The sequence below is a fragment of the Equus asinus genome, chromosome 20, assembly GCF_041296235.1.
Source record: "Equus asinus isolate D_3611 breed Donkey chromosome 20, EquAss-T2T_v2, whole genome shotgun sequence".
NCBI classification, from domain to species: Eukaryota; Metazoa; Chordata; class Mammalia; order Perissodactyla; family Equidae; genus Equus; species Equus asinus.
Genome location: NC_091809.1, coordinates 88,715,099 through 88,736,292, shown reverse-complemented (window position 1 = coordinate 88,736,292; position 21,194 = coordinate 88,715,099). Strand labels below are relative to the sequence as shown.

Genomic DNA, 21,194 nt, shown 5'->3' with positions numbered 1-21,194 from the left:
CTGCCATTATTTAAGTCACCCAGTCTCTGATACTTTGTCAGGTAGCCCTAGCTGACTAATAGAAAGACTTTATAAATAAATGAATGGGGAAAAAAGGAAGAGGCAGTCAGAATGGTGCAAATCAACTCAGGTGCAGGAGATGAGCCCCAGGACAAGGGCACTAAGCGAGGTGGGTGAGGGATTAAGAATGTTCAGGAGCTCGGTGGGCACAGGATGATGGGGCCTGGACAGTTCCAAGGATTGAAATATGGACAAACAGTCTTAGGAAAGTGACATTCAGAGAACTTGTAGATAAGTGACCCATGGTTTGAGACATTGAAAAATGAGACAGTGCCTGCTTCATAGTCTAGGAAAACCCCAACACGATGGGGAGGAACAGCCATGGAAATAGTCAAGACATGGTAATCAGAGGTGGAAGAGTCCTCAAAGGCATTGTACACAGATCCATTCTGTAATCCTATAACCCAGTACCCAGCTCGAGGTCTGTATCTGGAGCAAATATTTTGACGATTTGCCTTTCTGTGGATCAAGTAACACAATAATACTCTGCCGTGGTAAAATTCATCATCGCATACACCCAGGATCCAGGCATTCTTTTTGGACACATCTACTTCCCAATAATATTTCCCTGAGGAGAAACTTTGGAGGCCGACAGCATCAAAAACAGAAAAATCATATGAACCTGTATCCCCAGATGTAACAGGTTGCATAATTCTCACTTGTCTCTGATCCGCAGATACAACAATCTTTCTAGAGCTAGTTGGACTCAGCATCATGTCCACTGTAAGAAAAATCACAGGGTCAGGTGAGGGACATAGAATGGTTGCATCTTGTGACATTGTGAAGAGGAATATTGTGAATTGACTGGGAGGAACTTGTGGTGATGTGTCAGAGATGACTAGGACACTTAAGAGCTGTTGTATGTTTGTGTGTTTGGGGAAGAACACATGAAGCTAAGATCATGGGACCTATTAGTAACCACAACTTCAGAAAAGGGATCAGAGCATGGAGATTTGAAGACCCTGTAACTTCTTCTTACCCCAGTAGCATTGGACCTCTGTGAGCTCTGAAATGACAAAAGTTGCAATGATGTTGTTAGAAGCAAAGCAGTAAACATTCATCCCCGTCCTTGCTCTAGAGTGGAGGCAGGGGAGGGGATCATTGTAAGGCTATGAACTGGTGAATGAGAGGACAAAGCAGATAGCTGGGCATTCCCCCTTAGATCTGATCATCTTCAGAACAGAATCTCTCTCTCCTTGTCTGGCCTGCCTCCCCTCTTTGACCCTAATCTAGAAACAGCATTCATTCTCCCATTTTTCCCTGATACTACAAGAATTCAACACCCACACTCTTCCATGTCCCTCCTCACCTTTAAACTCTTGCAGCATCCCGCTCAGATCAGGAACTCGGAATGCACGCTTCATTTTCTTGGAAACCTTTTTTGGCTCTTTCAAGGTCCAGGTCTCACTCCTAAAGAAGACAAAAGTTGATGATCACCACATTTCTGACCTAGGTCTCTCCAAGACCTTTGCCTCCCTCACCTTTCATCCACTGACACACTGAAATACTCTTCACTGAAGAGCTTGCAGATGGGAGAGAGGAGAGCCCTGATGCTGCAACCAGAAAAAACATGCTCATCTCTACCTTTCCATTTACCCACTGTGTGACTATGGGAAGGTATTGAATTTTCAGAGGCATAGTTTCTTCCTTCCAAAATAAAATAATTAACATCTCCCTCCCTATCTCCGAGAAATCATGTGAAAATATATGTAATAATGGATATATTACACCAAAAAAATAAACTTTGGTACACTAACAAAATTAATTTCTGGTGAAGCCACTGAATGGATGTGCGTTCCAAGAGAGAGAATCAGAAAATGGGCCTGCAGAAACTGGCTGCCAGGTGTATAAGACATGTCAAGTGTGGGAATACAGTCTAGAATGAACCGAGATCTTCAAAGTCTGCTCCCTAGTAGGGAGGCCCTCAGAATAACATCTGTGATTTCAGTTCCTTTGGGAAAAATTATAAACACTTGGAAAAGAAGATATTATGAACAACAAAGTAATAGTAGTCTGAATTTCATGTGTTAGGAAAGAGCTTGATGCTGCCACATAGGTGTACAATTTTAGACACAGAGATGTAGCCTCTCCATTCTGGCTTCAAATGTCTGTGACTGAGATGGATTAATTGTTTGCACCAGGGCAAAAATATTCCCCGAGATTTAAGTCTGTTTTGGAAAACCTAAACTGAAGCACATAGATGGGCCTGGTCCTCTATTTCCAGGGCAGAAATTTAAACATAAAGGAGTTGTCTCCAATTATGGGTGATTTTTGGCAGATAAAGAAGACACTACCTTCCCACGGCAAGTAAAGCTCCTGTGAAATACAGGCACCTGAGTTAGATACAGGCACACATGGTGAAGAAAACTGATAAAGTCACAGGACTCTGAAAAGGCAACACATTATCCCTAATATTGCTATGGACCCAAACTCTGCAACTTCTCACCACCTAAATCCCCTACCAATGAATCTGGCTCATTCCCAAAAGTTATAGAACACTCAAGCCGTGTATATGAAGAGAAATTCAGAATAAAACTACTACTCAAATTTCCTGCCTTGAGTGATATTTTATTTTCATTGACCATCACATCTGAAGACTGTAAAACTCTTTTCAAGGCATGGAAGGACAATCTCTGGTTTCTTTCACATACCTTTGCAGGATGCCATTTACATCCTGGGGAGCAAAGAGAAAATATTAGTGAAGAAATAATACGTCCTCCCCACTTACAATACTTCATCAAACACCCACCACCCCGAGATGTGGTGAGAAAAGACCTGGTCCAAATTGAGAGCCCAAAGTAAAGACAAGACCCAGGACAAACACTCCAGAACATTCGTGAGATATTGTCATGTATCTTAAAAGTTAGTAACAGCTTTGAGACTTTTGAAGTACAGAATGAGGCTTCCAGAATCTGGATGTGAGACATATTTATGAGGAAAACAAGAGGTTCCTACTTTTTTTATCCAAAATACATAACGCTCTCCATGAGAAGATTTCAATAATTCATTGTTCTTTCATTGTTGAATGAAAATGTACATTGATGTACGTTTATTTACCAAGCATTATGCCAGCCTTTACACAATCAAAGATGAGTAAATGGTCATAATATTCCTCAAGAAGTTTACATGGCTTTTGCTGAGGGTACAAGCAAACAAATGTACTAATGTGGCATTTTTCAAGTCTATCTCTTCTCATTTTATACACTGTCTATAAGTGACATCATCTACTCTCTTCACTTCGACACACATGTATGTCTAGTTAATTTCCAACACTTTACTGTTACTCAATATTTCCTCTTACATTCAGGTTAATATATTTAGTATTTAAAAAGCTACAGGAACCAGTAACTTAGGATGTGTAAAAGGTAACAGTATTCACACATCAAATTGTCTCCTCTCTTAGACCCATCGCTCATAATATTAGCAATATCCAATTAGTCACTGTTATAAATGTACAATATTTACCCTCCTCTTCAGTCTCTATCATGCCAGTTTAGTCCACATTCTTAACAGATTTTAGTCATGTGACCTTCTTTATCATCACAGATATTATTTTATTTGTTTGAACAGATAAGTACAAATATATTTGGGCATTTTTATCCTGGATTTACATCCTCCATGTCACCAAAAACTAGGCCAACAGCTGGGCCTACACATGCCAAAACAAGAGTTTTGCTTTCTATATTAGAGCTTTTGTTTCAATATGACAAAAACCAAATAAAACTAGATTGAGTAGAGAAAAGTATGGGAGGTAAATATAACTTTGCTCAAAGATTATTTTTGAAGCTCAGACATGGTCATCAGGATCTGGTCTATGTCCTTCTCCAAATTCTATTTATTCCCTCTATCTTGACTTTTTTCTCAGTTCATGAAGGGAACATAAATCTCCTGATACAAGCTACAGAATAAAAGAGGACTTCTCTTGTCAGTTATCATAACTAATTCAGAGGCCTGCATGGCATTGGCCTGCACTGGATCAGATGCCAATATTGAAAGCATCACTCTGTTGTTGTTGGAAGGAAATGAAGTAGAGTTGAAGGCAAATTTCTATACTTTACTAGAATTCAACTATTATTTATCTGATGTAGATCATGATAGGACAAGGTCCATATTGTAACCATGAGAACAACCACTATGAAAAGAACTAAAAAAAAACAAAAAAAAACAGAGAATAGGAAAACAAAATTTTATATTGGAAAGATTTCTTTAACACAAAAGAAGCTTCTTAAGAAGAAAGAGGTGAACAAAAACCACAGGATACATAGATAAAGCAAATAGCATATGCTAAATTTAAATACAGTAATATCAATACTTGCATTAAATGTCATTGTCTTAATACTCTAATTAAAAAGCAGAGATTGTTTCACTAAATAAAAAGTAAAATTCAATTATTGCTATCTGTAAGATATATTTTGGATTCAAAAACACAAATAGGGCACTTGTAAAAGTGTAGAAAAATATACACCACACAAGCAACAATCATAAGATAGCTCAAGTGCCTATATTATTATTACTTGATAAAAGGAAATTTAATACAATAAATCTTATGAGAGAATGAGAGGGAAATTTCATAATGACAAAAAGATCAGACATCAAAAAGGTATAACGATTATAAATGTATATGCACCTAACAAAAAAGCTTCAACATACAAAAAGCAAGATTAAAAGGAAAAATAATTCAATGATAATACACAGAGAATTTAATAACTCACTCTCAATAATTGAGTGAACAGCTTGCATGCAAACTGTCAAGGATAGAGAAGACATAGAAAGTACTATCTACCAATTTACCTAACAGACCTCTATAGACCATTTCACACATGAATGCAGAATACACAGAATTTTCAAGTTCATGTGGAAAAACTTTCTGGACATACAATATTTTAAGCTACAAAACCACTGTCAATATATTTAAAAGATTGAAATAATAAAATACATGTTTCTGATTTAGGAGAAGAATTGCATTTGAAGTCCACAGCAGAAGGAAATGTAAGAAATCAGTAAATATGTTTTAACTAAACAACACACTTTCAAATATTCCAAGGCTTAACAAAACTATCACAAAGGAAATTTGAAAATAAGATGAATTGAGTGAAAATAAAAGAGAAATAATCAAAAAGTATGCCATACAGCTAAAGCAATGAATTTATATCTTCGAACACTAGATCAGAAAAGATGGTCTCAAATCAGTGATCTATGTTTCCATTTTAAGAAAAGTACAAAAGGAGCAGCAAACTAAAGTCACCACACACGTGCACACTTGCACACACACACCCGATGAAACATTAATGGTGAGAGCAGAAATAACGGATATAAAAGGTTTAAAAATAGATGAAATCAATGAAAGGAAAAGACTGTTTCATGAAAAACATTAACAAAATTGACTAAACATAACTAAACTGACAAAAAACAAAGAAAAAAAGTAAATCAACAAAATCAGGAATAAAAGAAGGGACATTACTGTGAGTCCTGTAGAAAGTGAAGTGTTTATAAGGGATTATTCTGATTAACTTTACATCTAGAAATCAGACAACTGAGACAGAATGGACAAGTACCTAAAAAGGCATACATTACCATAAACTGAAACAAAGACTGTAAAAAATCTAAATGAACCTAATATAGTAAAAATAAGATTATTTTAAATATTTCCAAAAACAAAAGCCCAGAGTAAGAAGGTTTCACTGGTGAAATCTATTGAATATTTAAAGAATGAATGAAACCAGTACTTCACGGTTTCTTTTCAAAAAAACAGAGAAGGGGGGCATATCTCAAATGCTTCTATAAGGTATAAAAAGATAAACCTTTTGGAATCCAAACTGCATTTGTTTGCCTATGATTAAGCTGGGTTATGATGAGGTATCTCATAAATGCTTTACACCACATCAGTGATAACGGGGGCCTACTGAATATCACTGGATACAATGGATCTTCTTTCCAAGGTCAAATTTTTGTACGGCACTTGATAAATTAAATAAAAATGAGACTTTTCCCTTGTTATCCATGCTTTCAGTTATTTCTATAACCTCTGAAATAGATGCAGGGAAGATGTAGTGCAGGACCAAAGGAACCTTAATGTCACCAGCACAAAGAACACAGTAATACAGAAAAGGAAACTAGTCTGCTTTTTCGCCAAATCTCAGATGCTGGGGCTTCTTCCCAAGTCTTACCTGCAGCATCTCCAGTGCTGACCCCTGCAACCGATGCTCCAGATCTGAGATGAGAGAGCTCACCAACTGGCTCTGCTCCACCAGCTGATTCTCAGCCTCTGCCAGGTTGTGCAGAACATCTCCTGCCTGATTCTTCAGTTTTAGTAGCTCCTTCTGCTCCTCATCGTCCAGGATACCTCTCAGTTGTTTAAACCCTGCCTGGATACGTTGTGTCTCACTTTCTATTTGATTCTTCAGGAATGAGAAAGAGAGAGGAACTCAGGCTCTCATGCAGATATTAGAAGCTGGACAAAGAAGTCTACTGTTTGGGAAGTTCTCACAGGGCAATGAGATAGAAGCAAGGGAGAAATTCTTGGGGACACTGACTTTTCCAATTATTTTCTCTTCATCACATTCAAAACAACGCCCTCAAGTGTGCAATATTGAGGCCAACCTTGAGCCAAGAAAGGGATAGCTGTATGTGGCTCAGCTTTCACACAGCTGTCCAGAACAATGCAGCCTCCCTGCATTACTCCTGACCCTCACCCCACATTGTTCCAAAAGTTGAACACTCAGGACAGAACCATGAGCCACTGCACAATCTCTTCCCGTAGAGGAGTCAACATCTCAAAAACGTGACGGGAAAGGAACACAGCATTCACTAGCCATCCTCATCAGAGAGTCCATCTATGGGAATACCTCCTCCAAGAATCTATGTTCATTTGTGACATACTCACTTTCCAGCCCCACCCTACTAGGGAAAGGATAAAGAAGATGACTATTCAAATGACTTTTGGACATATCAAATATCAGGAAACAAAGAGGAAGGGGGGATCCTTGTACCTAACACCCAAGGTCTTGCTCAGAAATTCAGTCTAACTCCCTCAGGAAGTGACCCCACCTACGTTCCAGGAAGTTCTCTCCTCTCTGACATCAGCTTCCAACTTCTCAGCTTCCTGCAGCTCCTTTCTCATCCTCTCTAGAGCTTCCTGGAGCTTCTCCTGGGAGAGAGGAATTAAGGCAAAGTCAAGATCTGGGTTTTCTTGCATTGGAATAGAGGATAAGTGGGGAAGAATTGAGGCTGATCTCCAGATAGACTAGAGTTTACAGAAACTATGAGAACAAAATTAGAATCTATGACTTGGAAGAAAACCTGAGGTGGTGAATGTGTCCTTTAAGACTCAAGTGATAAGAGTCAGCATCCCTTCCCCAAGAGAAGATTGATTCTCTTTGTTCTAGAAGAAGAAAGGTGATCTTGAGGAAAGAATATACATTTCAATCCATGCAGCTCCTCAGTTCACCCTCCTGTTCCAAGAGATAACAAGAGCTTTTCTTGGGCAGCAAATCGCCATCTACTAGAACAAGGTACAGAAATATCTATTTCTGTCTAAAAGTCTGTATCATAGGCTTATCCTTTTATAATTGGATGGAATGCATAGAAATGTCATTTAGGCCTTGGAACGCGAATATAGGAAGTGATCTCAAGCCTCAGAGTTGTTTTCAAGATCACTAAATTTGAATGCACAGTGTATATTTCCCATGAAGTACCATTCTACCTTGTCTTTTTCCATGATGGTCTCTTACCTGGTACTCCTGCACAACCTCCTCCATGGGGAATGCTTGGTGGTCACGGTGCTCCTGAGAGCGCTCACAAAGCCAGCAAATGACCTTCCCATCCTCCTTACAGAAGAGCTGGAGTTTCTCTTCATGACGTACACAAAGATCTCTTTTCTGCTCCTCTTCTGGCCTCAACTTGACCTCCCTGAGCCTCTCCGCTATGTTGGCCATGGACTGATTAGGCTTCAGGTTCCCAGGCTGGTAAGGGATTTGGCACACAGGGCACCTTCTCTCTCCTCCTTGGTCAATCCTGGAATCTTTGTTTGTGGTGATGCAGGCTTGACAGAAGTTGTGGCCACAGTCTAGGCTCAGGGGTTCTGTCAGGAGCTCCAGGCAGATGGGGCAGGTCACCTCCTCCTTTATGCTCACCAGGATTCCTGAAGCCATCACATCTGTTGCCCGGTCCCACGTGTCCTAACTTCTGAGGCTCCTCCTATGCACAGATCCCTGCGTGATTGGGAAGGTAAAGTGGGGCAGAATAAGAAAGGAAGTAATAAAATGATACTAATTGTGTAGAAATCAAGGACAAACCAAGACATATATCAAAGGGCAGAAAAGAAAAGGTGGCCAAAGAAGGGAAGAAGGTTGATGATCTGGTAAAAGGAATTTTTCAAAAAATCTCAAACACTTCCCTTCCAATTCATCACCCCTGTAAAACCCATCCTTATTTCTGCAGTGACTGATATTCCCCTTTTCTTTCACGGAAAGAAAGGATGACCCGAGGTGTTTTCTACTAAGATCCATGTGTGACCCACTGTCTACCCTACTTTTTCATTCCTATGCCAAAAGCACATCCTGGATGTTAAAAGCACTGAACCACTTATGCCTCTGAGCTTTTACACTTGCTCTTCTCTGAGCAAGGAATGCTGCCCTGATTTCAGTATGACATCCTCTTATACTTCGGTGATCTCCCTCCTTACATCTTCTCTGATCAGAAAGATCTGCTCTAGCTTATTTACAGTGTAACCATTGTTCTCACTTGCTGTTTGTTTGCAATGATTTCTCTTATTACTATGACATAACATATGACAATCTGTGTTCAAACCCTTTGTCAGATGTATAAATAGAGATAATAAGTGACTTACCAACCTCATTTATCATCCATACACAGACTTGAGATGAAACTTATGTATCTAGGGTCCTTAAAGGGCCTTTCTCTGCCTACCCTACAGAATTACTCAAAACAAACCAAAGAAACTTCATCTATCCAATTAATATCGAGAGCAATGGGGTGTGGAAGTGAAACAATCCACACCCATTGAGAAGTTCTGGGGAGTTTTGTGTTTGTAAATGGTGAGATCTCACCTTAGCCTGGAAACATGCCAAGGTCATTGATAAGAGACTAAGGATGTGTTTTATGTGGATGGTACAGAGGGTGATGATATGGATATACTCATAGGGTCTCACACATCATATGCCTGGAGAAAGGGAAGCACAGATGAAGTGAATATGAATCTTGAGAAAGAAGTTTCAAAATACTTGGAAAGATAATTCAACAAATTATAATTGATGATTAATTATGCTACCAACTGGACCAATATCTAGAAACACAACAGCCTAAACAGAAAATTTAAACGGCTAGGCACTTGACATTCACAAGGAAAGTAATAGTAAATTAAATATTCAGTATTGTGTGTCGAAAGAAAAGAGGTGTAAACCACTGCTAGAGAGATGTCCATGTTGTTGGGAAGTCAAAATAACGTGGAGAAATGGAGGGTTATCCAAGAATTCGGACGTGAAAACATAAGAAGATGAAGGAAATATGGGAGAAGAGAGGACAAAATGTATTAGGTGGATGAAATGACGTGTTCATGGAAGTCATATCATCTTGTATGAGTTTCCAAGTACCAGTGTGGCTGCTGTGGAGAAAACCGCTGGGCCTTTGGTTTCATGTGAGCCTGCGGTGACCACAAAATATGACACTTCCCAAATTATGTAACCTTGAGGGACTGTTTTCCAAGAGAAAGTAGAAATTATCAATGTTTTCCCATCAGAGAAGAGTGGGGACATATTTAGCTCTGCATGTGAGCTGTGAAATGTTGGATGGATCCAGAGTGGAATTGGGAAGATCAGTTAGGATGCATGCACAGTTGCTCAGGGGAGAAACGGTGATAGCTTGAGGGACAAAGTGATGAAAGTAATGAAGAGCAGCAGGCGAGAGTGAAAGACAAGATGAGGTAGAGAGATAGGAGGGGGTGGTACACTGGATAAGTGGGAAGAAAGGGTGAGCATCAGAGCCGAGCTCTTTCTTCCTGTAAAGATGATATTGGCTTACTCTTCTCCTATTAGGTTTTTGTTCTTTGGGCTTTTTTTCTGGGAAACCTACTGGTTACCGTGTTACAAGAAAGTGGAAGTTCAGCTGCTTGAATAGTAAAAATATCCTTATGTGTAAACTATATTTGAAGTGGGAAACATTTAAATTGACATTAAAATTCCAGTTGTTAAGCATGGACCTCATTTTTCACAAGAGGAATGTCATACTTATAATCAAATTGTGTCTTATTTAGGCCCCTGGAAGCTACGATAATGGGCTTTCCAAAGGTAATGAGTTCTTTGTAGCAGTAGGCTTATCTAAAATATGGTAGTTTTATACACATTCACCTAGTCTGGCTTCTTAAAAACTTGAGATGACCAGGATACGGTATTTCCTATGCCACAGTAACATTCATCACTGAGAGTCAACGGATGCAGCCATGCTGCATGCTGTGTCTCCTGTATCCCCCAGCTAAGCTAATTGATACTGGCAGTTTATGTCTTATTAGGTCACATGGATGGAAATGGCCATCCAGATTGCAAACTGCTGCTGGTGGTCAGTCAGAGGGGGGATCACAGAGTGGAGGCACAGTGATGTTTATATTCTGACCTGGACTCAACTATGGCTCTGTGGCCACAGTCTATGATGAGGAATTCTGTCAGGAGCTTCAGGCAAATGAGGCCAAGAAGCAATAAACAAAGAAAAGGCACATCTCAGTAGGTATAATGTCTTGACAGTTGCCCAATTAGATGGTAAAAGAAAGATCTCCATGAGACAAGTAAGTTTTCCCTTTCTTCTGCACAAGGGAGACAAAAGTAAAGACTGCATGGAAATAAACTTAGACCTACTGAAAGTGTCTATTTGTGGCATGTTCATCATCCATGAAGGGTAATTGATAAAGACTGAGGCTGAATATGAACGGGAAGTGTAATCCAGCTAATGGTAGATATTGAAAATAGCCAAAAGGCCATTTCAAGTTAGCCCTTGGCTGCAAAGACTATGACCCAGATCAGGCTCTGATGCATATCAAGATCAGAGATAGTCATTATACCAGGTAGATATTACAAGATAATGTCTAATCCTGTTTATGACTCATGCTGGGATCCAAATATGAGGGTGGGGCCTCCACCATTTTTCATCCCATTCAAGATCCAAGCTATATTGAGAGGTGTCAAGACCCTATCGAAGAAGGAAGAGCAGAGCATGCTTTCTGCCATAGGAATACAGAATTTATTTTCACAGCAGGGACACAAGGAGTTAATGTCAAAGCATCTGCTACACAATGCACACTGAAAGGCAATGTGCAGAGGAGCTCGAGTCCTCTCACGTGGAGGATGACACATCCTCTCCCTAAGCAGTGTCCCCCCTGAGGGAGATAAATATGGGAACGTGAGCGGTGTCTGACTGAGAGAACTCCCAGGTAGGTCGGCTGACATAGGAGTCAGGTGATGGCACCTCACACATTCTTCTGGTATCTGAGTTCATGAGAATACAAACTCAACATATCCCAGAGGTGACAGTGAAATACAAGAAAAAAGATATTGAAAGACAATAACTATGTAAAATTCCAAAGAATAAGGACACGGACAGAACTTTCTTCTAGAGTGAGTGGAGTAAAACTGTTTCTCTAAGTATAGTGAAGCCACAAATTCCTGATGTTAAATAGAAAGAATCAGTTTTCCCAAATAGAATGCTATGTTTTATTTCCCAGGTCGTCATGTAAGAGCATTTAATATGAACTCCTTGTAAGTCTAGCAAATTAAAGACAGAAAAAGAAAAGTAGCAAATCAATTCTAAATCCCTGTGATAAATGGCATGACACAGGTATACTGTATGAGTTCAGAAGACAGGTGCCTAACACGGACTTATGGCTGAGGTGGGATAAGGATATGTAGCAGAGGAGATAATCTCCTAAATTGTCTTCAACAAAGGAAGATTGGGTCACATGAACGGAAGTTAGATTGATAAAAGACATTTCCTTGATGTCTTCCACATACCTGAATAAGGTGGATGCAGCTTTACTGTCTATTAGAGGGCAGAGCAACCACAGAGACTCTCTTGCTCTAACTTCTTTCCCTCATGGGTCTCAGGATCTTGCTAGCATACTGCTTCTTCTGAAATCTTATGTGTGTGTGTGTGTGTGTGTGAGGAAAATTGTCCCTGAGTTAACATCTGTTGCTAATCTTCCTCTTTTTGCTTGAAGAAGATTGTTACTGAGTTAGCATCTGTGCCAATCATCGTTTATTTTATGTGGGATGCCATGACGGCGCGGCTTGATGAGTGGTGCTAGGTCTCCTCCCAGGATCTGAAACTCAAACCTGGGCCACCGAAGCAGAGTGCATGAACTTAACCACCACTCCACCAGGCTGGCCCCGTCTGACATCTTTTTATATCATTAACACTAATCAAGTAACTCATTTTGTATGTTAAATTGAGAAAAGATACCATTTCTAGAAAATCTTTCTACATGCTCCTCTTGCTTCTGATCTCTCAGTTGAGCGCTGTTTCTGGGTGGCAGATATGGCCCAAGGGGAAAGATGATAAGAGCAGCAATTTTTAAGGACCCGCAGCAATTCCCTGTGTCTGAACAAGTGAACAGGGAAAGGCTACAGAGCTTGCCAATAGTCACCCCATCAAGGCTCCTAAGCACAGAGAGGATAAGTGATGAGAATTGATCTACAGAGACATACAGAAATACTAGATTGTTACACTGATAAGCATTAAACTTTAGGATTCAAAGATCCCTCTGCTTTTTCTTCTGTTTTGGGGAAAAGACTTTCTACCCCTGAAAAATCCAGGAGTCTTACTGTAGGTGGCAAGCAACAATTCAATCTTATAGATCTAGTAGGAAATGAGCATAAATTCAGCCTGAAGAAATAACAGTCTCTTCTTGAAACAAATAAAGCCTTTCACTTCTCTAAAGTTCCCTTCTTTTAAAACCACTCTTCCCCAAACAGCACTTCAGTCAGGAAGCACTCTCAGCAGGAAGCCTGCATGCAGGGCCTGTATCCACCTTCAGAACAGCTTCCTGAGGACAAATCTAACTCACCCTTTCAATGCAATCTCTTCTACAGAAGTCACCCAACCTCTGCCCTCCAAACCTACTCAGCTCACCTCCAGACACCAATGGAGAAGGCGTGATTTCTTGGAGAAGAGTGAAGGTGAAGACAGGCCAAGGGCAGAAACAAGCAGGATTCACTCCCCAAACCAGTGGCGTGAATTATCCAAGGAAGAGCAAAATGAGCCAAGTGAAAATGAAAGTTGAATTCTTAGGGTGGGGTAGAAAAGCAGAAGAGAAACAATGGAGCAATGGCAGCTCTCCATGTCAGGCCTCCGGGAAATGACAAGGCTTTTTTGCCAGGACCAGATGGGCTAGAAACTACATGCTTATTCCTATCTTAGTTCTGGTTCTGGAAGCTGTTTCATGGCTCTTCAACATACTTCCTTCTTTGGAGCACTAGGCTCACCTAGGACTTCAAATTTCACACACATCCACCTCATCTGGCTTCCTTAAAATGAGCTGTCTCAAGGCTGGAATAGAGTACCTCCTTCACTCAGCGAGGACCCACGCCGAAGGTCCACTTCACATAGCCACACCAGCACTGTCCTGGATTGCAGCTGCCGCCAAGGTAAATGCATACGACCAGTCTGTGTCCTGTTATATTACAGAGAGAGAAAAGCTATCTAAATCTGAAATTATCTCAAGTGGTCAGTCAGAGGGCTCTGGCAGTAGAAGCACAGTACTGATGACTTTCAGAACTGGGTTTCAATAAGGCCAAAATGACACTTTTCAAAAATAGCCTGGGAAGATGAAACTGTCTGAACTGTCATATGTTTGACAATGCCATGTAATACTATTCAACATGGAACCCTGTGTCAGAGCATAATAAAAGTAAGGCTGGAAAATAACCATGAAGGCTAATTTTCAGTGTCAATTTGACTGGCCACAAGGTGCCCAGATTAAACATGATTTCTCAGTATGTCTGTGAATACGTTCTTTCCAGATAAGAATAGCATTAAATCTGTGGACTCAGTAAACTAGATTTTCCTCTCCATTGCGGATGTCCATCGTCCAATTTGTTGTGGCCTATTTAGAACAAAAAGGTAGAGGAAGAAAGAATTAGCCCCTTTTGCTTCGTGCGTGCCTGTTGGACCTGGGACATGGTTCTTCCCCTGCCCTTCAACCAGGACTTGCACCGTTGGTTACCCTGGTTCTCACACTGTCAGACAGGGTCTGATTGCACCACCAGCCTCCCTGGGTCTCCGACTTGCAGACAGCGGATCCTGGAAGTTCTTAGCCTCCAGAATGATGTCAGCCAATATATTATATATATATGTATACATAATTAATTGATTTATATAGTTTGTCTCTATATTAAAATATGTATAAATATTATCTTTATAAATATTTATATATGTTTTATAAACATATATAAATATTTATAATTGTACATTATAAATATAACTATTTATATATTATAAACGTTATACAAATAAATGTAAATATGATATTTATCACATAAATATTACATTTATAAATATATAAAATATATATGTAAAATATTGGTTCTGTTTCTCTGGAGAACAAAGTCTAATATAGGAAAGAGGGAATTCTGAAACTGTGTTAAGCGGCACACATGAACTGTGATAGCGACACAGATGAACTGCACTGTTTCAAAAGCCGTGTGCTTAGAAAAGACTTGGAGGGCTTAAGGGTACAAGGAGGATGTTGTAGACATGACAATGCCTAAAGTCAATTTTAATCCATAAAATCACATCACATAAATGGATGTCAGCTTCAAAAAAGAAAGAACTTTGACTCGGATGTACCATCTGAGTAAGTGTATAAGCGGTGCAGTCTGCCTTTCACAGCAAGAGAGACACACCTATTTTAACCCCTTTTTCTCATGGGTCTCAGGATCTTGGTATCATGCTACTTCTTCAGATATCTTTTCACATTAACACCAATCAAGCCTCTCATTTAGTTTCACTAAAAGTTGTAAAGATGCCTCTTATGGAAATTCTTCCTACCTATTGCTCCTGCTCCTGATCTCTCCCCTGAGCTCGGTTTCTGGGTGCCAATATGGCCCAAGGAGAAGGGGGAGCAAAGTTAGTGGTTTTGAGGAGCTGAGTGGATTCCTGAGTTTGTACTTGGAAATCTGCTAGGACTAGTAAACACAGGAGAAGCTGCAGAGCAGGGCAGCTGTCACACCATTCAGGCTCCGAACCCAGAGAGGACAGGGAACTAGGATTATTTTGAAGGCATGCAGAAATCTTACCGTATTACACTGATAGAACTTGACTTACTAAGGTTCAAAGAACCATCTGACTTTCCCCTATTTCTTCCTCACAGGATCTTTGTCATCCCTGAGCAGGGCCAGTTCTAGCACTCTTCTCTGCTGCTCTCTGTGCAGAACTGGTCCAGCTGCCTGGGCTGTGGCCCGTGGAGACACCACAGGCTCTCTCTCTCTTGAGAATCCTTTGCTAAGATTTCTCAGGAAGTTCTTGCTGGAATTAGGACTACTGCTAGAGATGAGGTATCAGTGACGATACCGTGACTTAAGAAATGAAAACGCGCAAGTGGAAGGCAATCGAGAGAACTGCAGTGGGGAGTGTGGAGTTCTCACTAACACCATCATTAGTGATCTCAGCCCCACCCCTCATTTCACCCCCAACTATAAGTGTCATGAAGTCAGGTAGGGACTTTCCCTATTAAGTTGCTTAATGCTTCAGATCTATTAGAAGTTGTTACATATAAGCAGTGACAAAGAGGTAGATATACAGATAAAGCTGTAAACATCATTTTAACTGAAGTGAGCATCTGGATGACAAATCATGCTTCTACCATTCTTGCTATGAACACAATTGCTGTGTCACATAATGCAATTCTCCTATTCTTATGGTATTATTAGCAAATATATTATTCCCCTTTAACAAATTTTAACGAGTACTTTTTTATATTTGCTCATTTCTTCCTAAAGTTGACTCAAATTGGTGTTCGATCTGTCTCAAGTACCACACTTTAACCACATTAACTCTTCTTTTGTTATAAGTGCTCTCTACCAAGAAAACATTAATCATCCATGGGCTGAGGGGAGATATTTCATTACATTCCTTTCTAACTAAGAGCTGTAATTACTGGAGAGGAAACAGAACCCTAAGCAGGATCTTTTTCCCTTGTAACTCAGAACATGATAAACTGGAAAGCCTACCACGTAGCAACATGCTCAGATCTGGTGAACACTTGTGTGTGATGAGAGGGGCATGGTGAATTCAGGTTTCCCGCTGGCCCACGTTGCCAGGTATCTTGACAGGACATGATATGGCACAGCTGCAAACCTAATGCTTTTTAGGAAATTCCCAACATATCAACCAAAGATATGGGATCAGCTCAGAGATTCAAAGGGAGGTGAGAAAAAGGGTGAATATTGAGGAAGGATTGGGAAGGGAAGAAACATTGCACAGAGAAGAGGTCTTTGGAGAAGGGAGCTCATTTCTTAAGAACATTGCAATCAATACTGCTAATATTGTGCTTGTCACACAACACAGTTACCCTCTGAGATCTCCAATCTCCTCCAGTTTCAATCATATAACATGCCTAAAAAGACATCTATCTTAATATCTCTGCATTAACTACCATACTTCATGCCATTATTGCTGAATACGCAAGAGAAGCAAGACTGATGTTCCGTTTCCACTAAAGGATGTATTCATTCTAACAAACCAGGACCCTAAACCAGAGATCAGCATTATAAACCGTGGACAAATGCAAAAGAAAAGAATGAGAAGAAGAAGAAAGGGAAAGGAAACTAAACGTAAAGGCACTAGAAAGTGACAAAAGTGATGAGAAACTACAGTGTAATAGACACTTGGAAGAAGGGAACAGTATTAGAGGAGTTTTCTGGTTTTATGGCTTTTCATATGAAGGCAGACCTCAATTGGTGGTGGATTGCACAGTTAAAATTCAGTTAGCAACATACAGACTTGCTGGCTTGAAGAACAAGAAGAATGATTTGGGACTGCCATCAGCTGGAAAGTGGTGGATAATATTAAAGCGAGATCCAGAGGAAAAGACTCCAAACTGTCCATGTAAACTATGACCAAATCCCTGAACCACATATCTGTGAGAGAGACGCCAAGCAGGGCTAACAGTACTGAACAGAGATTTCGGCTGCTGCAAAATGCAAGGGAGAATGAAGAATTTGAGTTTAACCAAGTTAAGCACCTGAAAAAAAAATATCCATCAGACAGATGAACAGAAGCCAGAGTCTCTAAGTCTCATTCACAATTCCCCTGGGGTATTTTAGATCCAATGTAAACCGCTCAACTTACAAAGAAACTGGACAAGACGGCTCATCCTCAAGACACAGGCAGTTAATGGAGACCAACTAAAAACAAGCTAATGTTGTATTTCATAGGCACGGACTTCACAGCCACTATTATATCTGGGGTGACTGATGTAAAGGAAAATATGCTTACAATAAGGAGCAAATAAGAAATGCCAAAAGACAAATAGAAATTGTTGGTTTTTTTTAATTGAAATACCAAACTAAAAACTGCAACGACTCAAAAAACAAATCCAAGTTTGGCTTAGAGGAACTTCAGGATCACAAGAGAAAGCATAAGTGAACTTAGAAGTAGATTAATAAAAACGATCCAATAAAAAAATAATGAACAGAGCCCTAATTCTCCACAAAAAAAAATCAAGGTTATAATATAGGCTTAAACTACAGAACAACTATTAAAGTACAACAATACTAAAACTATGAAAGTAGCTGAATTAGATGAGAAACAAAGGGTTAAAAGTCAAGTTCCTTTAAATATATGCAGAAAAGCATCACACAAAATCCAATACTCAGTCATGATAATAATAAATTAGGAATATTAACCTGATGAAAGGAAATAAGAAAAGCCTACAGTTTACATCATGCTTAATGGGTAAATAGTGAAGACATTCTCTCTATGATTGGAAAAATGTCAATACTCACCATTCCAATTCGTCCTTGAGCTATATATATCCTAGCCCAAAAAATTAGGCAAGAAAATCAAATTAAATCATAAATATTGGAAAAGAGGAAATGAAGTCATCTCTGTAGGTGACACAATAGTTTATGAAGAAAATCCAAATCAATCTAGCATAACCTACTGGAAACTGTTAGTAAATTCAGTCAGGTCATAGGGCACAAATTCTATATTAAAAATCATTTATATTTTATAATCTAGCAGTGGTTAATTGGAAAGTTAAATTTAAACATCCATTTACATTAATGTCCCCATATAAACTACTGTGGAGATAAAGAATCCTTCCCTTTCCACCTCTGGGTGACTAGATGAGTCACCTGGTTTGAGAGGGTTCATAGCCATGGGAGGCATGGTGAAGTTGCAACAGGTATGAGATCAAAACAGACCTGGGATTGGAGGCTATGGAGAGATTAGCAATCAGAATCAATAGTCCCCATCATCATCCTTGAGCCAAATGTTTCATCACTGGAATCCCATATCATTGAGTACAGATCATAAGTCTCTATTCCAGTAAGGAGCTCAGGTCATGAGGATTTAGAAACGTCTGGTCCACAGCTACTGAGGGCTGTGTGTACCACTGCCTGCCCATTTCCCATAAGTGAACCTGCAAGATGAAGCGTGCTTATTCACTGAGATTCTCATGAACCAACCCCCCACCCCAAACTTCTCATTGTGTAAAGTTATCTCTCAAATTCATGACCCAGTACAATCCCAAGCTCCCAGAAATACAACATGGAGTGACTGCGCTCAGAGTACTTGTTCATGACAGAACCCACACTGATGCCCAATGAACTGTTAATTGTGAGTCCAGAATTCCTTATCAGGACACTTCCTGAGGAGAAGCTACTTACAAGCTTCAGACTTTTGTGAGGAAACAGCTTCATTTTGGGGCAGGAGACACTGTCAAAACAAGGATGTTTTTGGATAACTCAGGTACTTTGCTCTTTAACTCGTTTCACATCTTGAATTGGTTTCCTTCATGAGCTATGGCCTCAGTCATTGTAGCCATAGTGAGAGGTAAACAGAATTTAAAGGGAATATGGATAAGAGTCAATTTCCCCCAGTCTCCATGGATGAGAGTTTGAGGGATATGCGTGTGTGTGAAGAGAGACAGGATGCATCTAACCTGGAATGGTGAACGAAAGAACTTCTGGTGAACAGGGACCAAGGCAGGCATTGTTTGGCCAAGTAGCCCATTATTTCTATTATTCTGAGCTCATAAGTAGGTTCAGAAGAGTTGGAAAAGAAAATGCTAAAAGACACTAGGACATCACCAAGGGCTGCAGGAAACCTCAGTGCTGCCGCATCTTCCCTGCTGTCTCACTGCAGGAGGAGAACAGGCTTTACTTCATTCCTGAGGACTGCTGTAGCCTTTCAGCTCACTGGAAAGAGTGAGGCTGGTCAGGAAAGGAAATGATAATCTACAATATTGCTGAGGGAACCCATGACCCAAGTACTGACCCTTCCTCTATCACTGCAGTCACAGTGGAACCAGCAACCTGAAGAGTGGAGATTGACCTGGGCAAACAGAGAAAAGCTTTTCCACTGAGAGGGAATTACTGTGGAAACAGAAAGGAAGGCCAACTCAACTTCTGCCTGGTATATTCATTTGGATTAAAGATGCTGTTCCAGTAATTAAAATTTTTAAAAATCTAGGTAGCGTTGAGTAAGCTAAAACTTTGTTGCATAATAAAGAAATATTTATTATGTGCACAATAAAGCATTGTTGACTACAGCCATGCGCCACACAATAATGTTTCAGTCATGGATGAATTGCATTCATGACATGGTCCCGTAAGATTGGTGGCATATAGTCTAGCTGTGTAGTACTCTATAACATCTAGGTTTATGTAAGTAGACTCTATGATATTCACATAAAGATTAAATTTCCCTACAACACATTTCTTAGAATGTATCCCCGCCCAAAAGCAATGCATCACTGCATAGGCAGAATGCTGTACAGTAGGTGTATAAGACTTATTTATCTTGTATAACTGAAACTTTATGTCTGTTGAACATCATGGCATAAAAATTCAAGATGTTAGATCTCATGTTAACTGTCTGTACGACAATTAAGAAAAGACTGAATGATAGCTGACTAGTAAATTGCAAAGTCCAAAAGAATGTTTAGAGAAAAAAATTACAACTGTGTAGCCAGATAAATATCTGCAAGTTGAAATAAAGATATTTGAAGATTTAAAAAAAGAAATGTTTATTGTGCAAAAGGTGATATTAAAAAATGATCTATGGGGCCTGGCCCAGTGGTGCAGCGGTTAAGTTCGTGTGTTCTGCTTCAGCCTCCCAGGGTGTGCCAGTTAGGATTCTGGGTGCGGACATGGCACCGCTCATCAAGCAATACTGGGGCCGGCCCAGAGGTGCAGCGGTTAAGTTCGCACGTTCTGCTTCTCGGAGGCCCTGGGTTCGCTGGTTCGGATCCCAGGCACCGCTTGACACGCCATGCTGTGGTAGGCAACCCAAGTATACAGTAGTGGAAGATGGACACAGATGTGAGCTCAGGGCTAGGCTTCCTCAGCAAAAAAGAGGAAGACTGGCAGTAGTTAGCTCAGGGTTAATCTTCCTCAAAAAAAAAAAAAAAAAAATAAGCCGTACTTTGGCCAGCGTCCAACATTAAAGTAGAGGAAGATGGGCGCAGAGGTTAGCTCATGCTCAGGGCCAGGCTTCCTCTGCAAAAAGAGGAGGATTGACAGCAGATGTTAGCTCAGGGCTGATCTTCCTTATAAAAAAAATAAAAAGATCTACGATTTTTTAATCGTTATTCTATTTCAAAGCAAAGGAAAGGCAGTGATATTTAATGTAGATTGATATGCATTTTTAACATTAATTATTTCAAAGAACAGAAAAATTAATCAGCACCAACCTGGATCAGTGCTTATGTGCTAGGAAGTGAGGAAGCTATGACAAACATTCTATTATCTAATTCCCATAATATCCCTATCAAATAACTCTTAACATCTCTATTTCTGATGGTGAACTGAACCAGTTAAATTTAATTGATAAGGGCCATTAAATAGCAACATCACTAGATAATGAAATCCTATCTGATTTCAAAGTCCAAGCTATGAACTGTCCACAGT

The 21,194-nt window shown here is 39.9% G+C and overlaps 1 protein-coding gene across 1 annotated transcript; it reads right to left on the bottom strand.

Moving 5' to 3' along the window:
- Window positions 1–194: 194 nt before the first annotated feature.
- LOC106830227 (E3 ubiquitin-protein ligase TRIM22-like) lies at window positions 195–13,342 on the bottom strand. Its single transcript, XM_014839657.3, is given in 9 exon segments — window positions 195–373; window positions 375–781; window positions 1,040–1,066; window positions 1,370–1,470; window positions 2,712–2,734; window positions 6,228–6,458; window positions 7,112–7,207; window positions 7,791–8,270; window positions 13,192–13,342. Coding segments are annotated over 8 exon segments (1,332 nt in total). The 5' UTR covers window positions 8,211–8,270; window positions 13,192–13,342; the 3' UTR covers window positions 195–346.
- Between the last annotated feature and the right edge of the window lie 7,852 nt (window positions 13,343–21,194).